The sequence below is a fragment of the Rattus rattus genome, chromosome 7, assembly GCF_011064425.1.
Source record: "Rattus rattus isolate New Zealand chromosome 7, Rrattus_CSIRO_v1, whole genome shotgun sequence".
In the NCBI taxonomy this organism is placed as follows: Eukaryota; Metazoa; Chordata; class Mammalia; order Rodentia; family Muridae; genus Rattus; species Rattus rattus.
Window position 1 is genome coordinate 9,441,733 of NC_046160.1, and position 22,997 is coordinate 9,464,729.

The window sequence follows — 22,997 nt, forward strand, 5'->3', positions numbered from 1 at the left end:
CCCATGCCTTTGTAAAGGCACCATCTTGGCTAGAATTATGTCAACTTGACACACTAACTAGTATTATCTGAAAGGAGGAAACCTCAACTGAGAAAATGCACAGAATTGAGAAACTTCCACAAAAATCTGACTGTAAGGCATTTCTTATATTTTTGGTTGTAGCCTTTAACGGCTGAGTCATCTTTCCAGCCTTGTAAGGCATTTTCTTAACTAATGATTGATGTGGGAAGACCCAGCCATTATGGGTAGTACTACCCCTGGGCTGGTGGTCCTGGGTTCTATAAGGAAGCAAGCTGAGCAAGCCAGGGAAAGCAATCCAGTAAGCCATGCCCCTCCATGGCCTCTGTATCAGCTCCTGCTTCCTGACCTGCTTGAGTTCCTTCCCTGACTTCCTTTGGTGATGAAACAGCAATGTGGGAAGTGTAAGCTGCACAAACCCTTCCTCCCTAACTTTGCTCCCCCCAAGCCCCCCACCACCTCAATCCCGGAGCTGAAGACCAGACCAGGGCCTTTGCTAGGCAAGCGCTCTACCACTGAGCTAAATCCCCAACTCCCCCAACTTGCTTTTTGGTCATGGCGTTTGGTTGCAGCAACAGAATAACTCAGACTGGACAGTAACTTTGGATTACTTATCATTAGAAGCTGCTGGAATCTTTGCTGTCCAGGGTATTAGAGGTGCTGAATTTATAAAGATCACATCTTTGCTCAGGAGTGCACAGTTTTGGCTCTTTTCTTCTTAGAATGGATTTATATCTATTTATCTGTACTCTTGAGCCCGGCGACTAACTCTGCCACTGATTGCTGGCCTCAGCAATTACTTCATTTTTCTGGGCCTCATTATCCTGTGCTGTAAAACAGAGATGGTCTAGAGTAGTGGGGGTTCAATACATTTAGAGAAAATACTACATCAAGCTTAGCATTAGCTATTTATTACCAATTTACATTTAAAATACAGTGTAGGCAAACCTATCCGGTGTGCGCAGAAACCTCTGGTTAAATGATAGGACTAAAAACTTGTCTCTGGAGAGTAAGAAACCAGCACACTCCTTTTATGTAGCATTTGCCTCAGAGTGGAAGTCTAAGCCCCACTGCGTGGCGCTGAGTACTACTATAACCAGGAAGCTGTAACTGAGCTGCATCATTCAAGCAGAAGGTAGAGATTTCACAAGTGTTCCAAGTCACCTCCCCTGCAGGCATTTATCTCAAAGAACAGAGGCCAGGATGAGATGAGCAACCAATTCCCATAAATGAATGCAGAAGACAGTAATCTCACTCTCAAAAGAAGCAAGATGCACACACAGGTGCTTTAGGTTTTGATTAAATGTACGCCTTCTGCGCAAAGCCTACAGGCTCCTCCCCTACCCTTTCTCCCTCTCCCTTTCCTTCCCTCCCTACTTCCCTTCCTCTCTCCCTCTTTCTTCTCTCTTCCTCTCTCTCTTCTCCTTCTTTCCCTTCTCTCCTCTCTTCCTCTCACCATCTCCTCCCTCCCTCCCTCTCCTCTCTTCTCTTTTCTCCCCTTTCCTCTTCTCCCTCCTAGATCACTCTTCTCCTTTCTGGTCACTTTCCAGGCATTGAGACAGAATTTCGCTTACAGGTAATGTACTCACTGCCGGCTCCAAAAAGCTGCTCTTGACTTAATTGAGGTGAAATTCCTAACAACCCTAGGAACTTAAGACCCCTCAACAGATACCAATAACCCTCAAATGGGGCAGGACCTGGACCTGACGAGACCCCACCTACGTGCCGGGCCCCGCCCCCAGTTCCAGGCCCCGCCCAGAACGCTCCGGGCGAGTGGCGCTCTCAGCCGCCCTCTTTGTCCAAAGGACGCTTGCGCATCTGTCATGGCGTCTTGGTACTGCCCACATACAAATGAGCAGCACAAAGAAGCCTGAGTTTTCGGAAAGCCTCAGCACAGCTTCTTTCCATGTCTTTTAGAGCTTTTACGTCCCTAAGTCTTGAGAGAGCGCGGTTTGTTTCCCCGACGTTGCTTAAGTGGGTATACTTTGGGTCAGGCGCTATCTAGACAGTCCTCATCTTGGAGCAGGGTCCTTGCGCCGAGCTTTGGGTGGGCCAAAGGGGAAGCCCGGTCCTTTTCTAGGGCGGTCGCACAGGCAGCGGCGGTGCAAAGCTGGCTGCAGCCAACATGTACTACAAGTTTAGCAGTTTCACGCAGACGTTGGCTAGAGCTTGGGCTTCGGAAGCCTATACTCCGCAGGTACGGGTGTGCCGCGTCGCCTTGAGCGAGAGAACGGCGGCCCGAGGCAGGCAGTCGCGACGTCCGAGCCGGGAGGGGTTTCTGCCGGCCGATGAGTCCGGCTTACTTGCGTCTCCTGGTATCCTTTCACGCAGGCTTGGAGCAGTTGCCGAGGTTTCTCTGTGTGTACGGCACCCTAGGCAAGGTTTGCATGGCACAAAACATAGGTCTGATACCTTGCGGGGGTCAAGGTGACCCTTGGGGTGGCTGCTTATTTAAGATGGATTTCCCGTAGAGTCTGTGGTGCGCAGAAGGAGACTTAACTGAGTTTGAGTTTCCGCTCTCTCTCCTTGAGGTGGCCTTTGTGACTTCCCCACGTTACTACTCCTGTCACTTCCCAGAAAGTAGCTTCACCCAGCTACCAAATGGAAGACTGAGGAGGGCGGGATTGAGAAGCTTTCTCATAAGGCATGGATTTTTTTTCCCCCTATACTGAGGAGAACATGGGGAGTGACAGCCAACAACGTTTAAGCTTTCGCTAATTTTAAAGTAGCAGACGGTGACCGTGACCACTGGGCGATCTGACATTTATCCAGACAGATCCTACGATGACGCTTCTATCTCCAGCCTCAGTGTTGTGAAAATGTGGTATTTTAGAGGTCCATTCATACTGGGTTAGTACTGAATTTAGCAGCCTTGATCTAGTGACCTTGACTGCTACTTTTTTGTTGTGAGCAAAAGCATTTTCTGGTTCAGGGCAGCATTAATTTGGGTTAAATGCTATGTGTCGAGTGAGCGGGTTTTTTTTGGCAGATGGTTGGGCCCGGATAAATGATACATATATTCTCCAGAAGCTGAATCATTGCTCTGAGTGGAGCGAGAAGCCTTGCTTGAACACGAAGCTGAAAAGCCTTAGCTAGAATAGTGACTCGTATGGGCTGTAACAGAGACTGGTTATTGCCTCGTGTCTACCCTTACAGGACACATCTTAAGGGAGAGTGTTTAAGTAGGATTTCAATCCAAGATTAGATGTACTTTCAGGATAATGGAGGCCAAGAAGGACTGAGTTTGAATTTTATGGGAGGCTGAGGAGGAAAAGTCTTAAGTGTTTTTAGGTGTTCAGTTTTTGGTGATAACGATGTATCTGGTAGCTGCTGAGCTTTATGAATGTGGTGTTTAGCAGACATGGCTGGTGGCGGCTCTTTGCTGATGGAGAGATCATTCTGGAAGTACATAAATTAAAAAAGAGAGAGACGATTGTTCCATTACAGAAATGTGAAAGGGAATGAGGAAAATTCACTCAGAACAGTCCAGGGTTAGAAGGGAAGCTAATGTGGTATCAGTAAAGCCCAGTGTAATGAGTTGTAAGGAAAGGATTGCCAGTATTGTCTGATTTCTTGACAGAAGACGTAGGGAAATGGCTGTTTCCATTGTACCTTCTGTAGTGCATACGTATATGAGTGTTTTGTCTTCATGCCGTCTGGTCTGCAGAAGCCAGAGGAGGTTCCAGGTCTCCTGGAACTGGAATTACAGCCAGTTGGGAGTCATGTGGGTGCAGGGTATTAAACTTGGGTCCTCCCTAAAGAGCAGCCCGTGCTCTTAACTGCTTCACCATTTCTCTAGTCCTGTAGATTGTTTTTAGTAGAGCTGAAGCAAAGTCTAAGCTTTGTTGTTTAGAAGGAGAAAGTAAAAATCTGACTAAATGACAGTGACATGAAATTGATATTCAGAGCAGGGATTGCCTAATGATGCCCTTGATATAGACAGGACTTCCAGGGTGGGGTGTGTTTGGCTCCCCTTGAATTAGATTTCACCCTAGTATTAGAATTTCTAAGTTACTCAAAAACATTTATATGGTTGTAGGGATTGAGTCCAAGACTTCATAAATGCTAGACACGTGCTTTCTCACTGAGCTCCATCTCCAGCTCATTTAAACTTTGCTCAGGCGGTGTGGAAAGAAGCAAGGTTAGGTGGACGTTTATAAATTGTAGATTTGGGCTGGCTTCCACGGTCCCTATAGACTTGTGCCCACAGATAGCACTGGGGGAACCAGGAACGTTAAAACTGTCAGGCTCTCAACAAAGGGGACTTACACCATTTACATCCAGAAAGCTGGGACTGGATCTATTCAGTGACCCGGTGACCTTTTGCTATCTGTAGGTCTGTGCTTCACCCTGAACCCCACAGGATATTACGCCTACCCCAGACTTCTGAGCACTGTTTCTCAGTCAGTAGAACCCATTAGTATGGAAGGGTTCCTGTGTACTTGCAGAAGAGCTTACTTGCTTATTCCAGACCCTTCCTCCCTAGACCCTTATTCTGAGCACTGTTTCCCGAAGCATAGATACTTTGCTAAAGACATGCACTTTGCAAATGCGTGTCTTAGTTTGGGTGTCTTCATTTGAGAGTGTCTTGGCTAGGTGTTCATTGCAAAAGGCCATGACAAAAAACAACTCTGGGAGGAAAGGGTTTATTTTGTCTTAGCAGCTCTCCCGATCACTGCGCGAGGTAGGAACTGAAGAGGAAGCCATAGAGGAGCACTACTTATTACTTTTGACAATGGATTTATCTCTTAAGCTTGTTGTGATAATTGTCAAGAGAAAAGTTTTGCCCATAGTTATTCTGTGTTCATTAAATATGTCAAAAATAAACTGCTCAGGGTCAGACCCTAGAAGTTGAACCAGATTTCTCTTGCCTCGTGAGAATCACTCCTCTGCCTGCTCTAGCATTTTCAGGGTCACGCTCATCCCCTCTCCTCCGTGCTCTGACCTCATAATTAGTAGTGTTTTGTCTTCCTTCCTTGGACACAGTGCACTGTACAATGAAAATGTTCATGACATCCAGTACATAAAGTGAGTAGGTAGCATGGATTAAATAACCAAATATGGAAATGCTTCCTCTGCAACAATAGCACATTTGTAAATCAACTTCATGGCAACTAATGACTCGAGGAATGCTTGATGGTGGCTGATTGAAAAGCATTTGTCTTTTTTTGTGACATGTGCCACAAGTAAATTGAGGAGCATGAGAAGCTACTTGACATATTAGTCAGTTGGGAAAAGCAAATCAAGGCGGTAGTGAAATACTTCATGTCTGCCAGAGCACCTATGATCAAAAGACAGACAATAGCCTGTGGAGATGAAGATGTAGGGAAACCAGAAGCCTGCTACGGTGTTGGAGAGAATTTAAAATGGGGTAGCCACCCTGGAAGGTACTTTGGTAGTGTCTTGGCTAGGGTGTTTATTGCTGTGATAAAGACCATGACCAAAAGCAACTTGGGGAGGAAAGAGTTTATTTTGTCTCCAGTTACTCTCCATTGTTGGCAGTAAAATTAATAAGATGGTTTCTTTTAAACCCGCACTAGAGTCAGTACCGTAGGGCCACATGACATCTATTAGATATTTACATCTCACTCAGCAAAGCGTCTCACCCACTCAGCCCCAATCCATATCACACTGCCAATGGCTACTCTCTGAGCCTGGCAACATCTCTCTACCCATCTAGTTCCCAAGGCAGGTTGCCACCATGCCAGACATACACATCCAATTCTGTGGTGGCCCAGTGTGTCCAGCCACCACACACTCACTTGAACTCAAATTGCCACATAAAAGAACGCACAACACAATAACCTCTGATCCAATTGATAATAGATAATTGCCCACCTAGAAATACAAATCCCTGTACACATCCATCCCTTAAAGAATATTCATAACAACTTTAAATGTGCAGAGAGGAACTTAACATCAGCTTCCATGTTCTCTCGGCTGCTCCTCCCCCTCACTCCAGTCTCCTCCTAAAGCTTTTCTCCCGCCCATCCTTCCCTCTCATCCAATGACAGGCCTCATTCTCCTATACCTGCCTTCACCTGCATAATGACATCATCCTGCACTCCATCACTAAGTGAAGTCAGAGTAGGATCTGAAGCAGAGGCTGTAGAGAAGCACTGCTTCCTAGCCTGCTCCTCTTGGCTTGCCCAGCCTGCTTATAGCACTGAGGAACACCGACCCAGGAGTGGTACCGCCCACAGGCCAATGTAAGGGGGCATTTTCTTAATTGAGAGTCCCGCTTTCCTGATTACTCTAGCTTGTGTCCAGTTAGCAGTGTCTTAAAAGAGAAATACAGTTTTATTCTGTGACCCAGCCATTCTAAAGACACTAGAATGATGTCCAGCTGTGGGGAACTGAGGGACAAGAGGAGTGGGGGAGACACTGAGTTTGACTGTGGAGGTGAGTCATGAAAGAAAGGCCTATGATAAAATGAGTAAATTTTGTAGAAGTAAGTAGGATATTGGATGCAGAAAGTTGGGGTAGCGCCATCTTAGTGATGCATGGCACGCTGAGCATGCAGGAGTATTCATGATGATGTGGGACTGGGAGGGGAGCAGCACTCTCCATTCAGCCGGGTCCTGAGAGTGTGAGCGAGCAGAGAGACATGGCGAGGGTGTCTAGCTTCACTAGAAATGACTTTCGTCACTGAAGATTTAATCTGGTTTTCAGTCATAAATCAGAGGTGAGGAGATTGATAGGTTAACATTTAAAAACTTTAACGTTATATGTTCTTAATGAGAGTTTTACCTGCATGGGTGTATGTACACCACATGCGTGTCCCATGTCCACAGGCGTGGGATCCTCTGGAGCTGGAGTTGAGGATGGTTGTGAGCCACCGCATGAGCCCTCAGCAAGAGCAGATATTAACAGAGCCTTGACCCTAGCCCCAGGGAAACACTTCCTGTCTATACCTTCCTTAGACCTCAGAGGCAGAGATGCTGAGCCAGTCAGCTCTAAGAGGAAAATCTGGATTACTTTTGTCTTTAAACATTTCAACTGGAGGCCAGCCCATTAATTAACACATACTGCTTTTTCGGGGGTCCTAAGTTTGATTGCCAATATCCCAGCCTATTGGCCTTCAACCTGTAACTCCAGCCTCAAGGGATCTGAGCCTCTCCGCCGGTCTCCTCAGACGCACCTGCATTCACATGTACACAGATGTGTCATCCCTCCCCCCATAAACACATACAGTACATAGAATTTAAAAATTAACCTTTTTTTTTTTTATTTTTAAGCACTGCCAAACCTGTTCATGCTGCATGTAATAAACATATTGTTTCTTTAAAAATTGAGCTCAGTGTCCTGGTGCAGCATGGGAGGTAGAAGCAGGAGGAACAGGAGCTCAAGCTCCTCCTTAGCTGCAGAGGAAGTCTAGGCCAGCCTGAGCTTCCCAAGACCCCATCCCAAAGAAAACAAAATGTACAGTTAGGAGCAGTGAGAGTGTGGAGGGGTGGCCGGAGGGTCATTTTTTAGCATTCTTGTGGCCCTGCCTTCAATCTCTGGGATACCTTCCTTCCCTACTTGTTAGCAATTAAACAATTCGAATTTAAGTGTTGTGAACTGTTTAGAGGTAGGGACTATGTACAGAATCAGCATTAAAAAGTATAGCCTAGGGCTGGAGAGATGGCTCAGCGGTTAAGAGCACTGACTGCTCTTCCAGAGGTCCTGAGTTCAATTCCCAGCAACCACATGGTGGCTCACAACCATCTGTAATGAGATCTGATGCCCTCTTCTGGTGTGTCTGAAGACATCGACAGTGTACTCACTCACATACATTAAATAAATAAATAAATAAATAAATAAATAAATAAGTATAGCCTATCGATTAATTTCTCCTTGCCACAGGAGGGAGGCTCTGCTGGCAAGTGCCAGTTAGTAGTCTGCTGTGGTGAAGCTGCAGGCTGGCAGTGCAGTCCCTGTCTGGCAGGTGTGTAGGGAATGCGCTGTCTATCAGCTGCTTATGATTAGTGACCAAAACATGCCCAGCATCCTGCATCTGTGGGGCTTCCTTTGCATAAGGACAGTAAATAAAGGGGTGTAGCATGTTTGCTGGTGGTCAGTGCTGTGGAGAAAACAAGGTGTGAGAGTGGGATAGCTTGTTTTCAGGGTCAGGAGGAGGACATGCAGTTTTCACAAAAGTAGAGCAGGTGTGATGCTATAATTTTATCTCTCAGGAAGCAGATGTAACAGGATCAGGAGTTCAAGACCAGCCTGGGCTGCAAGTGAGTTAAAGGCCAGCTCAGGATACATGGACCTGTTGTGAGCCACCATGGCAGAAACCAAAAAAGGTATTTTTGAAAGTTTCCCTAAAGTGATGTCAGGTGCTGGGAAGTACAAGCTGGCAGTTCGGGAGGTGCGGGGGTTTAAGGAGAAGGAAGGAAGGGGCTGAAATAGGGGAGTACAGAGAAGGGTGCCCATGCAGCACCACGAAGCTCTAAAGCTGTTATAAGAACTTCAGTTTGGTTTTTGTTTGTTTGTTTTGCTCTTTTGAGACCAGGTTTCTCTGTAGCTCTGGCTTTCCTGGAACTCAGTGTGTAGACCAGACTGACTTGGACCTTAGATCTGCCTGCCTCTACATGGGACACCGCCTCCAGGTCTAGAACTTGGGGTTTTGTTCTGTAAAATAGGCATGTGGGGGAGCTTGAGTCTCCGGAGTGATAGTGCCTGAAAACATTGGCTGTTGACTATACAATGGGTGGGTGATTTACCGTGTTACAGGGAGGTGAAGGACCATGCCTGTTCTTCATTGAGGGCCAACAGGCTGCACTGTGAATGGACAATGTCCTGAAAACAGCTGAGCCTCATTGGGGAAAATGCAAAATTCATAATTGATGAGATAAGATACTGAAATAAGGAGGCTGGAGAGATGGCTCAGCAGTTAAGAGCACTGACTGCTCTTCCAGAGGTCCTGAGTTCAAATTCCAGCAACCACATGGTGGTTCACAACCATCTGTAATGGGAACTGATGCCCTCTTCTGGTGTGTCAGCAATAGCCTACTCATACATAAACAAATCTTTAAAAAAAATAATGAAATAAGACAATTTTAAAAGTGTATTCTGAATTTCTATAGTTTATGGAATTATTAAAAGCTGTTGAGGTAGCTGCTGCTTTTGCACATCCTTCTGAGGTAGAGTAGGTGACCGTCATACCAGCTGAGTATTACCTTAGACAGGCCAGTTCCAAACCAGCCAGCCTTACTTCAGAACCTTATTTTTTGGTCTTGGTTTTGGATCCCATTAATCCTCATGCCTAGTTGATGAGCACGTCCATGTTCAGGGTAAGTCTTTTAAATCTAACGAGTAAGGTTTAAGAGGCCTCTGGGGTCTGCACAAGATGAGTTAAGGGTCCTACAGAGAGCCTGATCCTTTCAAAGGTTTCCAGGGCTCTGCCCTTACAGAGCGAGACCAGCCTGGTAATTGTAATTCATTTTTATCCAACCTCCCTCCTCTCTTTTATGTTGATCTTTTAAATATCTAATCTCTAGATCTTGTCAGTTACAAATTTGAGAAATAAAGACTAGCAGTCTAGACTTCAGACTTATTTCAGACCTCACATTGTCCTCACTTTCCCTAGTTGGAATCTAAAGGGACACTTTTACTGGCTTGTAAGCCTCAACCTTCAGCTTTAGTGTGCAGTGTTGCTGTGCAGAAGTTACTTTACAGCTTTGTGCCCTTAGAGAAAAAGCAAAACTGTCCCCTTTGGGTTTGGGTGGTTTGTGTCTGTGGTGCTGGCTGCATGTGCTCGGCAGGGACTTTGGCAGGAGCTGCATCCTCAACCTGCCCTTCGATTCTTAGAAAACAGCAAGAGGGCAGCCCTTAACCCCAGCACTCAGGCAGGGCAGGTGCATCTTCTCGAGTTCAAGGCTGACCTGTTCTCTAGAGCTTCCTGGTCATTGGAGGCTACGCGGTAAGACCCTGTCTGAAATAACTGCCATGCAGGTCACGCATTTAAAGTATCTAGGTCAGTAGTGTGGCGGTGTGTACCTATAGCCCAGCCGACTAGGAGGTGAAGCCAAGAGGTGAAGGCCAACCTGAGCTCCCAGCAGCCTCCCAGGTGCATCTCGACGACAGCGTCATATAATACACTAGTTGTCTTCAGACACACCAGAAGAGGGCATCAGATCCCATCACAGAGGGTTGTGAGCCACCATGTGGGTGCTGGGAATTGAACTCAGGACCTCTGGAGGAACAATCAGTTCTCTTAACCACTGAGCCATCTCTCCAGCCCCCTTAAGGTTTATTTTTATAGGTTTGAGGCCAATTTGGTTTATACATTACATTCCAAGGCACTGTCCAAACATAAGCAAAAAAGGTTTATTATGTTTTAACTGTGTATGTCTGTGTGGCATGTACACCTGTGTTTGGGTACCCTTATGTCTTAGTTAGGGTCTTATTGCTGTGAATAGACACCATGACCAATATAAGTTTTATAAAGGACAACGTTTAATTGGGGCTGGCTTACAGGTTCAGTGGTTCAGTTCATTATCAGCATGGTGGGAGGAGCTGAGTTCTAAATCTTCACCCAAAGGAAGCCAGGAACAGACTGAGCATCCTCAGGCAGCTAGGAGGAGGGTCTCCTAGCCCATACCCCACAGTGACACACTTCCTCCAAGGCCACACCTTCTAATAGTGCCACTCCCTGGGCCAAGCATATGCAGACAATCACATCATGCAATCAAGAGCTATTGAGTCCCCAGAAGCTAGAGTTTCAGGTGGTTGCTAGCCATGCCTTGCGGGTGCTGAGAACTGAACTTGTGTCCTCTGCAACAGCTACTCTTTAATAGCCGAGCCTTCTCTCCAGCCCCCAGAGCTAACTTTAGAACAGTTGCATAACTTCAAGAAGAAAGCTGTCCTCCTCTCCAGCACCTTCTTACACTCCTGTGCTAAACAGCAGTGCTCTGCCTCTGTGCTGCACTGCTGTTAATGGAATCATGGAATATGTAGTCCTTGGGTTTTCAAGACAGGGTTTCTTGGTGTAGTCTTGGCTGTCCTCAAATTCGCTCTGTAGACCAGGCTGGCCTCAATCTCAGAAATCTTCCAGCCTCTGCCTCCTGAGTGCTTGAATTAAAGGTGTGCGTCACTACCGCCAGTATAGTTTGCACCAGGAATCTATCTGCCCATTTCCACTCTGCCTCCCAGTGTTGAGATCAGAAACTGATGCTGCCATCCCCAGCCTCTTACATGGTGCTGGGGAGTGAGCTCAGGCCTCCTTACATGCCTGGGCTCTTTACTGACTTACCCAGACAGAGGAGGGGACATCAGGGTCTTGTAGACATGGAAGGTACTTCTTGAAGCTCACATGGGGCCTTTCTTGTCTTTCCCATCTCACTGGTAGAGTTTGTTTTGGAAGGCTGCTAGGAGTATTTGTCAGAGGGTTGAGAACACGCAAAGACCCATAATGCAAGTGACAGAGACCCTGCCCGTTCTGGCCCTTGTACCATTAGTGCTGCCTCCAGAAATAGCTCAGCTGCACAGACATACTCATGGCCTCTGTTGCTCTTTGTGTCTGTCCTGCAGGGTTTTAAGCCGGTTTCCAAAGAAGCACCACCTATCATATTTGCCACACCGACCAAACTGACCTCCAGTGTGACAGCATATGACTATGCTGGGAAGAATAAAGTTCCAGAGCTACAGAGATTCTTCCAGGTGACTGAAGGTCGGGGCAGAGAGCTGGGACACATGGACCTGTGTGCGTTGGGGTGGGAGGTTTAGAAAAACTGAGTTACTTTACCGTTGTTTTCTCCCCAGCCTCCTTTTCTTTAAGTAGAGCTCTTTACTTCAGTTTGGCCCATTGACTAATAATGGAACATCTGTACAGGTCGATATGCCCATTTCAGGGGCGTGGCTAATGATCTCATTGCCACAAACACGCGTGCACTGTGCTTCTTCATAATCTCTGAGAGAACTCAGGGGCGGGTGTAATGACACTGAATCAGCCAGTACCTATTAATGATTGCCACACATGCGGTGACGACTTCAAAAATTTTCTCTGTGTGTGTGTGTCTATCTGTCTGTCTGTCTGTCTGTCTGTCTGTTCATGCAGAGATGAGTTATAAGTGGTTGTAGGAACTAACTTGAAAGCACAATGGCTTGTAACTGCTGAGCTGTTTTGGCAGCCAGTTTTCTTCTGTGTGTGGCTTTCTTGGTGCTGCAGTTCACTGTACAATTGGTGGAAGTCAGGAAGCCCTCTTAGGTAGGTCATCAACAGAGAGAAGCCAGAATTGACACTTGAATATGATTAATCTATTTAGAGGTAATCGAGACCCTAATGACCTGAGTGTCAAGTGCTGGGGAGTGGCAGAGCTGTCCTTACAGGGCTGTCTCCCCACAAGAATGTGTCCCGGTTCAGGTCCATCCTGAACCGCATGAGCACTTCCATGTTCAGGGTAAGTCTTTTAAATCTAATGAGTAAGGTTTAAGAGGCCTCTGGGGTCTGCACAAGATGAGTTAAGGGTCCTACAGAGAGCCTGATCCTTTCAAAAGTTTCCAGGGCTCTGCCCTTGCAGAGCGAGACTGTAGTAAAGGCCTTAGGAACCTGGACTTGGCTCATTGGTTGCCTCAGACTTGGCTGTAGAGAATGACCGCAGACTTAAAGTCGTGCGCCCATTGGTGAGGAAGTGTACCCGTGTTCTGCCACACTGATGCATCCCAGTCCCCGCTATATTATGTTTGTGGAGTAGTTTTCATGATGGACAAGATTTTCTTCTCCAGTCTGTAGTAAAATCTGTTCCTACTAGGTAACTCATTGTCCCTTCTTGCCTTGCAGAAGGCTGACGGTGTGCCCGTGCACCTGAAACGAGGCCTTCCGGACCAAATGCTTTACCGGACCACCATGGCTCTCACAGTGGGAGGGACCATCTACTGCCTGATCGCCCTCTACATGGCCTCGAAGCCCAAAAACAAATGAATTTGCCTGTGGAGGACTGGTTTACTTTGTGACCCAAACCCTTTGAATTCTCGAGTTTCATTTTTTTCCCCCTTGGATAGTCTACTTAACATTTTGCAAACAAAGGAAAAGATAAGAATACACTGGTTTGTTTATGGCGTGCAGATGGCCTGTCAGATGTCAGCTTGTTTTACAGTTAGAACTATTGTTTAAGGAAATGACACCAAGCCATCGCTGAGCCGTCCTGCTCCTGGTCTCCCACGAGATTCTGGGTGAAAGTTGTTCACAAGCTCACTCATGGCCAGCAGTGCTCAGGGCCTCCGGGACTCGGGTGGTGTCTAAGCGGGAAGCAGAGAAGCCTTCTGGGTGTAGGTGTGATTGAGGAAGGAGACCAAAGCCAGGGCACAGGTGGGTGACAGAGGGCTTGAGTTAGCCACCTGGGGGGTTGGTCCACCTTGCAGAGAAATGCTAGTAGAGATTATTTGCAGTCTGCCTCTAATTGTTGGGCAGTTTGTTTCAAAGGGTTGTTTGCCTCTCCCAGACCCTAGGGAAGTGTGTCTTTGTGTCTTTGTTCCATCATGGGAAAGAACACCTGTCAGTGTTGCACTTTAGACAGCTGTACCAGTAATTCTCCTTTAATCATGTTGCGGCTTGACGTTATGATTTACTTGACTGCGGAATAAATACATGAGCAAAGACTTTTGGCTTGTTCTTTTTTTTTTTTTTTTTCAAGCCAGTGTCTTCTCTGTTTTACTGAAACTTACTCTGTAGACCAGGCTGGCCTTGAACTCACAGAGATGTACCCACCTCTGCCTTGGGGAGTGCTGGGATTAAAGGTGTGCACCTCCGTGCCCAGCTTGAAAGTTCTTTTCAGTTGAGCAGTTTTTCAGAATGTATACCTGGTGCCCGTGAAGATCAGAAGAGGGTGTCACATCCCCCAGCACTAGAGTTTCAGTGGGTTGCGAACCTTCCTCTGGGAATTGAACCCTCTGCAGGAACAAGTGTTCTCCATCACTGAGCCTGCCTTCAGTGACCCTAATGACCTGAGTGTCAGGTGCTGGGGAGTGGCAGAGCCAGCCCAGCTCCGTCTTTACCAGACAGTTTCTCAGAGTCCAGTAATAGGGTTCTAAGACTCCCCCGCTCCCTAGTGAAAAGGACCTGTAAGGTCAGTTCACTTAAGACACTACTTACCCATTTGCTAGGCTTCACTTGCTCTTTGTCAGTGCTGAAAGCAGGCATAATGTCTGTAAGCTGATGCCATGGCAGGGAACAGTGCCCTCTTAAGAATAAATGTGGTGGGGTTGGGGATTTGGCTCAGTGGTAGAGCGCTTGCCTAGGAAGCGCAAGGTCCTGGGTTCGGTCCCCAGCCTTAAAAAAAAAAAAAAAGAATAAATGTGGTACTAGCTCACCCCTGTCCTCATATTCTGGAGGCTGAGACAGGATCAGAAGTTCGAGACCTGAGCTTAAAAATAAAAAACATGAAATAGTGGAAGATTTTTAATAATTAAAGGGCTCAGTGATTAAGAGATCATTCTTCTAGAGGACCTGGGTTCGATTGCCAGCATTTATCACCATCTGGAGCTCTGGCTTCTGGGAACCTGACACTTCTGGCCCCCTGCAGGCACCAGGCATGCACATGGTACATAAACACCCTGACAGAAAACAGTTTTGTTTTTATTTGTGTGTATATGTACTTGGCCTGCATGTGCATGTCCTGGAGCCCAAGGAGCTGAGAAGAAGGAAACAGATCCTGGATCTGGGGTTATGTATGGATAGTTGTGAGCTAACGCAGCTATGGGGAAGGAAACCTGGTGTGGCAGTTTGAATAAGAATGGCCCTTAGAGGCTCAGATGTTTAGTCACCAGGGAGTGGCACTGTTTGAAAGGATTAGAAAGATTAAGAGGTGTGACCTTGCTGGAGGAAGTGTGTCACTGGGGTAGGCTTTGGAGCCCAAGCCAGGGCCACAGTCACCCTGTCTCAGCCTGCACCCTGGATGTAGCTCAGTAGCTTACTAACCACAGACCAAAAGCAAAACCAAGATTCCAAGTCAAGTGTGAGTTGCAGCTACTCAAAAGATCAGGGGTGAGCGGGAACACTACCAAAGAAAATGTTTCTGCTTGGGATGTAGTTCATTTGGTTTCTCAGGATTGTTTCTTAGTTGGGGTTTCTATTGTGATAAAACCCCATGACCAAAGCACTTTGGGAAGGAAAGGATTCATTTTACAGCTTGAAGGTCATGTCCAGGGAAATCAGGACAGGAATTCAAAGCAGGAACAGGGAAGCGGGAACCGGGATGGAGGAGTGCTGCCTGCTGCCTCACTTCTGTCGTTCAGCTTGCCTTCCCTGTAGTCCCCTCTGGGCCACCGTCCCAGGGGTGCCAGCGCCTACAGTGAACCTTCCACACCCATCATCAGTCAAGAATATGCTCACAAGCAAAATGTGTGGAGGCACTGTCTCAATCGAGAGGCCTCTTCCCAGATGACTCTAGCTTTTGTCAGGTTCACAGGAAGCTACCCAGGACTGTGGACCTTTGTCAACTTGGCACATCAATGCAGCACTGCTAAACAATAGCCTCCCCCTTTTTTGTTCATCAAGATCTCATAGTATAAAGCATTCCAAGTTTTAAAGTCCCTCAGCCTATACACATTTAGTCTTTTGCTGGTGTAGCTCTAAGATCAAGAGTGGATTTCAGAACAACAGAGAAACTTCATCTCGACAAACAAATTTAATCTCTTTAAAATATCCAGTTTCTCTAAAATTCCAAAGTTCCTACTGTGAGCTCTTTTGTCACAGTTAACATCTAAAGGCAAAACCAAAGTACAACAGTGCAGATAATTCTGTCCAGTGTCTGGGATTCATTGACAAGTCTTTGGGTTCCAAAGGGCCTAGATATTTCCATTTCTCTGGCTCTGCCATTTAATTTCCAAGGCTCAGACTGGCCCTACACCATTAGAGTACTTGGTAGTGGTCCCAAGGCATTGACGTCTCCAAAATGCGGCGTCTCCACTGCAACTGGGCTCCAGTGTCAAAATAATCTCTCCTGAGTTCTTTTCAGGGTCTAACTTGCCATGTGTTGCCAAGCCTCATTCTTTCTCCATGACCCCTTCTATCCTGGGGTTTCCACTGCTCCTGATGCTGTGTCTATACCAGTGACATCTGGCCTCTCATAATGCCAAGCCTCAGTTCCTGCACAATCCCTTCATTCCTTCAAAACCAGTACCACCCAGAAACTTAAATATTGCCAAATATTTTCCCAAAGTGATGCTAGTCTCTCAATCATGGCTGGTTCTTCAGCCCCAACTGATCAGTATCAATTGTCCTAGCACAGCAAACATTTCACTATGGTGGTTATTAAGTCAAAGTAGCACGATTGGTCTTGATAGAAAATCCACAAGCCAGTTCTCTACTGTCCACATTGCTCTCAGCATTATCTGCTTAGTGCCCACAACAGCTCTGAACACCCAATAGCTTTTCTAGCTCAAAGTTCCAAAATTCTCAATCCTTCCCAAAACCATATGATTAGATCTGTTACAGCAATACCCCACTCCTGATACCAATTTCTGTCTTTGTTAGGGTTTCTACTGCCAAGATAAAGCAGCATGGCCCAAAGTACCTCAAAGAAGAAAGGGTTTATTTTTTTATTTTTTTTTTTTTTTTGTTCTTTTTTTCGGAGCTGGGGACCGAACCCAGGGCCTTGCGCTTCCTAGGTAAGCGCTCTACCACTGAGCTAAATCCCCAGCCCCGAAAGGGTTTATTGTATCTTAAAAATTTACAGTCCATCATCCAGGAAAGACACGGCAGGAACCTGGAGGCAAGCGTGGATGCAGGGACCCTCCCCTGGAGTACTCCTCATGGACTTGCCTCTTATGGCTTGCTCAGCCTGCTTATAGCAACCACAGGACATACTACCCATAGGTTGCTCTCACATTGATTACTGATCCAGAAAACACACCAGAGGCTTGCTGACCGACAAATCTTAAGTAATCATTTTCCCAACTGAGAACCCTCTTCCCAGGTGTCTCTAGCTTGTGTCAAATTGACATGGAACTAGCCAGGATGCTTGGTAAGGTACTTCTCTAGCACTGAGATGAGGGAACAATTGCCAGCCCTGGTATAATTTGTGTAGTTTATTCCCCTAGCCTATCCCTGTGACAAACTTAGTCTGGTTTTTGTTTGTTTGTTTGTTTTTTCTTAGTTGCTTTTTTTCTAGTTTTCAAAACTTGGTTTTACTACGGTACAAAAAGCATACCCTTCCCAGTTTGTGTCTTCTTTACCTACTCTCTCCAACTCTGCTGGAGAACTGTGGGTGTTGTTCAGGGATGGAGTGACCCGGAGGCCCTTGTCTCTTTATCTTGCCCCAGCTCACACATATTCCTTGGCAGTACTTGACTTGTGACAGGAGCAGGGTGCACTATACAGCCTTGATTACACAGCCAGGACAGGAGCAAGAGAACATCCCTCTCTCAGGGGGACCAGAACAGTTGGTGCCTACCCAGTAAATACGGCAGGACTAAACCATACTCAACATTTCTGGAGGTCAGGGAGTTATAATAGTCGGTGACAATCTGATGGCCAGTCCAGGAATATGCTGCCGAGGCAAGAAGACATGCCGTGACGAAAAGGATGTCTCTGCTCGTCCCCTCCCCAACAGCAAGTGTGCTCTATGCTCACCGAGGCCACACCAGGGATAATATCATCAGCACTTGAGCAGTGTGGTGGTTTGAATGAGAACGGCCCCCATAGACTCATAGCTTTGAATGCTTGGTCACCAGGGCCTGGCACTGTTTGAAAGGATTAGTAGATGCGACCTTGTTAGAGGAAGTGTGTCACAGGGGGTGGACTTTGAGGTTTCAAGAGCCCAAGCCAGGCCCAGGGGGGTCTCTCTTCCTGTTGTCTTTGGCTGTGGGTGTAGAACCCTCTGCTACTTCTCCAGCACTATGTCTGCCTGCGTGCTGCCATGCTCCCACCATGATGAGAACGAATGAATGAACCCTCTGAAGCTGTAAGTAAGCCATCAATGCTTTCTTTAAGAGTTGCCATGGTCATGGTGTCTCTTCACAGCAATAGAACATTGACTAAGACAAGTGCACCTGCATGGCTGTGGAGACCACAGCCTGGCCTGTTGAATTGACCTTCTACCACTCAGGCACTTGGTATCAGGTGCACCATTGCCATGAGAAGCCCAGCAACTACTGTCAGCACCTGCACCACAGTGGTACTGAGAACCGAGCATAGGCCTGCGAGGTTTAGAAAAAACACTTGCTCGGGTCATTCGTTTTATGAGAATGCCAAAACTTTTACTGAGGTTCACAGACTATATACAAGTTCACCAGGTGGAGAATTCCAGGAAGCACAGTGGAAAAAACAGGCTTTTGCCCTCAGGAACAAAAAACAGGAACTGACTTAACAGTGTTACCACCCAGGTGTAGCACCCAGGTGTAGCACCCAGGTGTGGCACCCAGGTGTGGCACCCGGGTGTGGCACCCAGGGCAAACAGAAAGGTCAGGATGTTCCTTTGTTAGGAACAAAAGGCTTCCACATGCATCAGCAAGGCTCAGCAGGGGTCAAACACTGGGGGGGGGGCGCTGGAGGGTCCGACAACTACAGGCCCCAGTTGATTATTTCCATTCAGAAAAGATGGGACACCGGAAGGATGACCCTACTGCAAAACAAAATCTGGGGAGCAGCACAAGAAGATTTACACGGAGGTCACCTAGAGACAAAAACGTCTTTGGCTTGGTGACCCCAAATCTTATCGAGTCAAGTAAATGCAAGTCAACCCCTTCCAGTGGAGAGACAGTCACACAGCAAATGGAACCAGCTTCAGCTGAAGGACTTGTTCCAGTCAAAAGTGTCCCAGTCAGGGTGTTCAGAGACTCCCTGAAGACAAGAAGTGGGTGTTCGGGTGTGTGTACCAGAAAGTATTAGGCTGAGCCTGCGCACACGGCGGAGTCATTGGGCAGTGGCCTGACAAGTGCGGGAGAAAATTTAGTATTTTTTTATCTCCACTGCTGTGTCATTTGTACTTCTTAAACCTTTGCCCAGCCTTTAAGGCCTCCCAGGGGCTCATAAACACTGAATGGCTTCTGCTGGTGTTTCTCCTTAGAGACCCATGCCCCACTCCAATCTGAACACATTGCTTTCAGTGACTCAGACAGGCCCTCTGCCTTTCCTGTTTTCCACCTCCTCCTGATCGTTTCCGAACTTCATGAACCTGATACACAAGTTTACACAGGTAAGCCATCCACATCCAAGCCTAATGTTAAACCTCCCGAGAAAAGAACGTGGCCCGCTATGGAGCTCAGCAAAGCCATTGAAACCCCCACACCAGTGCCCAAGTCCCGGCCGAATTGACTTATTTGGGGAGCATGTGAGCATACATGTGCGCGCGCATGCGTGCGCATGCCCATTGTGTGTGTGCCCGTAGAGGCCGGTTGTCATTTGCACAGGTGTTACCCATTTTTTTTTAAAAGCTAGTCTTTCTCGGCCTCAGCACCTGTTGAATAGGCTGGATGCCCAGGAAGCCACAGAAGCCCACCTGTCTCCACCTTCCCAGTGCTAGAGTGACAAGCACAAGCCACCATGCCTGGCTTCTCGTGCACAGTTCTAGTTCTTCCCCCGGGGCTGGGGGACCGAACCCAGGACCTTGCGCTTCCTAGGTAAGTGCTCTACCACTGAGCCAAATCCCCAACCCCATAGTTCTAGTTCTTATCTGTCTTCCAGGGCATGGACTCCATGGGGCCCTCAGCCAGAGCTAGCAAAGTGTCCACAATGACCTCCATGAGCCAGTCTGCGGCTGAATTCCCTCTTATTTCCTTACATTAAACTGCCAATATATCCCCAGAGAGGGGCCTCAAGTCCTTCCCTTCTGGCCACTGTTGGCTGCCTATAAATCACAAGGAAGGGGCGGGGCCTTATGAGCATCCTGTCCCTGCAGGACAGAACATAATAACTGGGGGAGTTCGAGAGGCTGTGTTGTTTACGCCTACCTACTGAGCCAAGCAACCACCATCTTGCGGGTTCAGCTGCTCAGACTTACAAAGGGAGTATTCCAGCTGGGCGTGTTGCCTGTTTACATCAGGGGAAGGGTGGGGAGGGTCACAAGACTATTTCCTGAGTATGCAGCTGCTCCCTACACAGGGTGTATGCAAATCTGCCATAATTGCTCACAACCTAGGGAGGAGCTAGACTCTTTAGGTCCAGGAAGGTTGGGGAGGGGAAGGTCCATCTGTGTAGCCCCTGGAAAGCACTCATCCCTCCTAGGTAAAGGCTTTTCAAATGCAGCATTTCTGAAAGGAGTACCCACAACTGGGGTAACCCCTTACCTGTGCTCTGTACGGAAGCTCAGGAAACTCATTGGGAGGAGGAGGGGATATTAGCTCTCTCTCCCTCTGTGAAGGACTTTTAGCAACAGGGCAGCAGCACTGAAGACAGCATTGAGCAGCACCTGTACTCCTAGTTGGTGAGAATTTTTATTTTACAACCAGGATCCAGTTATAATGAGTGATAACGTGTAATCTTCATAGATCCGTTTAATCTCCTTTAATCCAAACCAGCTCTCCAGTGTCCTTCCAAGAGCCCGGGGAAGTTGTTTGTGGGATACCCACCCACTTGAATTTGTTTAATGGTGTTCCCTCATAAATGATATGGCGTCATAGTCCTTAGGCAGTTCTTGTTATAGTTTTGGTGATTCGGAGCTGACATTTCCTTACGATGTTATTAGATTTCTGTCCCCAAAAGATAACGTTTTCCCTTTGTGATTCTAAGTTGTCTGTCGGGTATTTGGTACAACCCTGTGTTTAGCTGCTCAAGCAACCGGTTTGTTAGTGCTCACTGGTGAAATTTGACCGGATTGTTATTAAAGCAATTGTGAAAAGTGTTTTTTCTGGGGCTGGAGAGATGGCATAGTGTTAAAAATGCTTATTGCTCTTCCAGAGGACTCAGATTTGGATTCCCTGTAGGGATAATCTCTTGTGCGCTGTGTGGAAGCATCACTCGTCTACACAAACTGAAGGCAGGAAGTAGAAGATGGGACTTCTGGTAGAGAGAATGGAACTCTGGGAGAGAGTCAGAGGCGGGAGATTGGCCCTGATTCTGAGGAAGCCGGACACATGAAATTGGGAAGCCGTGTGGGAGACATAGAGTAGTTTAAGTGGGTTATATAAGTTAGGAGCTAGTCGGGGAACGAGCCAAAGCTATGGTTTAGGTGTTTACTCATATGTAGCCTCATTCAGGAACTCGGGCTTGGGTGGAAAAACCCAGTTACAAAGCCCCACACAGGAGCTCACAATCTTTTTTTTTTTCTTCTTCTTCTTTTCAGAGCTGGGGACCGAACCCAGGGCCTTGCGCTTACTAGGCAAGTGCTCTACCACTGAGCTAAATCCCCAACCAGCAGCTCACAATCTTAATTCCAGTTCCAAGGGGGTCTGATGCCCTCTTCTGGTTTCCACAGACATCAGGCAAAACATTCATACATATAAAATGCAAATGAATCAGCTTTTTTTTTTTTTTTTTTTTTTTTTTTTTTTTTAGTGCTTGGGACCGAACCCAGGGCCTTGTGCTCGCTAGGCAAGCGCTCTACCACTGAGCTAAATCCCCAACCCCTGAATCAGCTTTTAAGAAGCGTTTTTTGTTTGTTTTGTTTTTCTCAGTAATTAAGAGTGTTTACTACTCATGCGTGCAGAGGACCAAAGTTGATTCCCAGTATCCAATCAGGTAGTTTACAAAGCACCTGTAATTTTAGTTCCAGTTGATTGGATGCCCTCTTCTGACCTCTACAGGCACTGTGCTCGCGTGCACACGCACAGGAATACTTAAAAAAACAAAGTGAGGTCTGCAGAGATGATGGCTCAGTGGTTAAGAGCACTGACTGTTCTTCCAGAGGTCCTGAGTTCAATTCCCAGCAATCACATGGTGGCTCACAACCATCTGAAATGGGATCTGATGCCCTCTTCTGGTGCGTCTGAGGACAGCAACAGTGTATTCACATATATACAATAAATAGAGCTTAAAGAAAACAAAACAAAACAAAGTGAGTTCCTTGCTGTTGCTCCTGCTATGTTGTTGACAGTGTACGTCCTTGTGACAGTGAACATGTAGAGATTTTATTGTGATTTCTTTTCATTGTCTAAGAGCCATCTGTTCCTAATGCATTCCGATGCTCAATTGTAGCCCAGTTTGGCATTTTTCCCGCTTGTCAACTCAACAGAGGACGGTCTCTGTGCTGAGACCCTTATTTCTTTGGTTTGCCGCTAGGTGTTTGCTGTGCATTTGTGTAAATGCGTTTGCATTGTCTGTTTAGTATTTGCCTCAGTGCTACTGTACCTCAGTTCTCACTTTGAGCCTAGAGAGTGGTCTCAACTGTACCCCATTTTATGAATGTTTCACAGGGTTTTTTAGTCTCCTCATGGCGTGCTGGTTACCTTTTATTCCGATTATTTACTTATTTATTGAAACTAGAGTCATCTGGGAAGAGAGATCCTCAATTGAAAAAAAAAAATGCTTTCATCAGAGTGGCCTGTGGAACGTTTTCTTGACTAATGATTGATACGAGAGGGTTCTGCCCACTGTGGGCAGTACCATCCCTAAGTAGGTAGCCCAGATTGTGTACAAGCCGGAGCAGCAAGGCAGTGACTAGGGTCCCTCCATGGCCTCTGTATCAGCTCCCGTTCTGCCTACCCTTGATAATGGACTCCAACCTGTTAGATGAAATAAACCATTCCACCCACCAGGTTGCTTTTGGTCATAGCATCTATGTTCTCATGGCATCAGAATAGTAAGCAAACATGCAGACATTAGGTTTTTGCTTCAGCCCGGCACTGCCTTCTCTGCCTCGTGTCTGTTACACCGACAAACACATACCAGAGGCTTGATTTCTGGAAGAGAGGTCTCAGGGCGAGAGATGGGGCTCGTTCCTGTCCAGGTCATAAAAGCGTCTGATCCCCTTTGCTGGTGGAGTACAGCATCTACCTTTTTTGATGTTTGCCAACCCAAGATACAGTAAAATGTCTTGGTGGTTTAAGATTTATTTCCTTATTATCTATAAGTACACTGTAGCTGTCTTCAGACACACCAGAAGAGGGCATCAGAT

General features: G+C 46.8%; 1 protein-coding gene across 1 annotated transcript; it reads left to right on the top strand.

Annotated features, from left to right (window-relative positions):
* Positions 1-2,080: 2,080 nt before the first annotated feature.
* On the top strand, positions 2,081-13,605 carry LOC116905790 (cytochrome c oxidase subunit 7A-related protein, mitochondrial). Its single transcript, XM_032908768.1, has 3 exons — positions 2,081-2,215; positions 11,539-11,667; positions 12,788-13,605. The coding sequence occupies exons 1-3, from the start codon at positions 2,144-2,146 to the stop codon at positions 12,926-12,928; spliced, it is 342 nt and encodes a 113-aa protein (XP_032764659.1). The 5' UTR covers positions 2,081-2,143; the 3' UTR covers positions 12,929-13,605.
* The last annotated feature ends 9,392 nt before the right edge of the window (positions 13,606-22,997 follow it).

Bases quoted from the DNA above. Each gene is read 5' to 3' on its own strand.
- LOC116905790 (XM_032908768.1), top strand. From the start codon at position 2,144: ATGTACTACAAGTTTAGCAGTTTCACGCAGACGTTGGCTAGAGCTTGG. The intron at 2,216-11,538 runs GTACGGGTGTGC...TCTGTCCTGCAG, and splicing joins CGGAAGCCTATACTCCGCAG to GGTTTTAAGCCGGTTTCCAA. The intron at 11,668-12,787 runs GTGACTGAAGGT...CTTGCCTTGCAG, and splicing joins AGCTACAGAGATTCTTCCAG to AAGGCTGACGGTGTGCCCGT.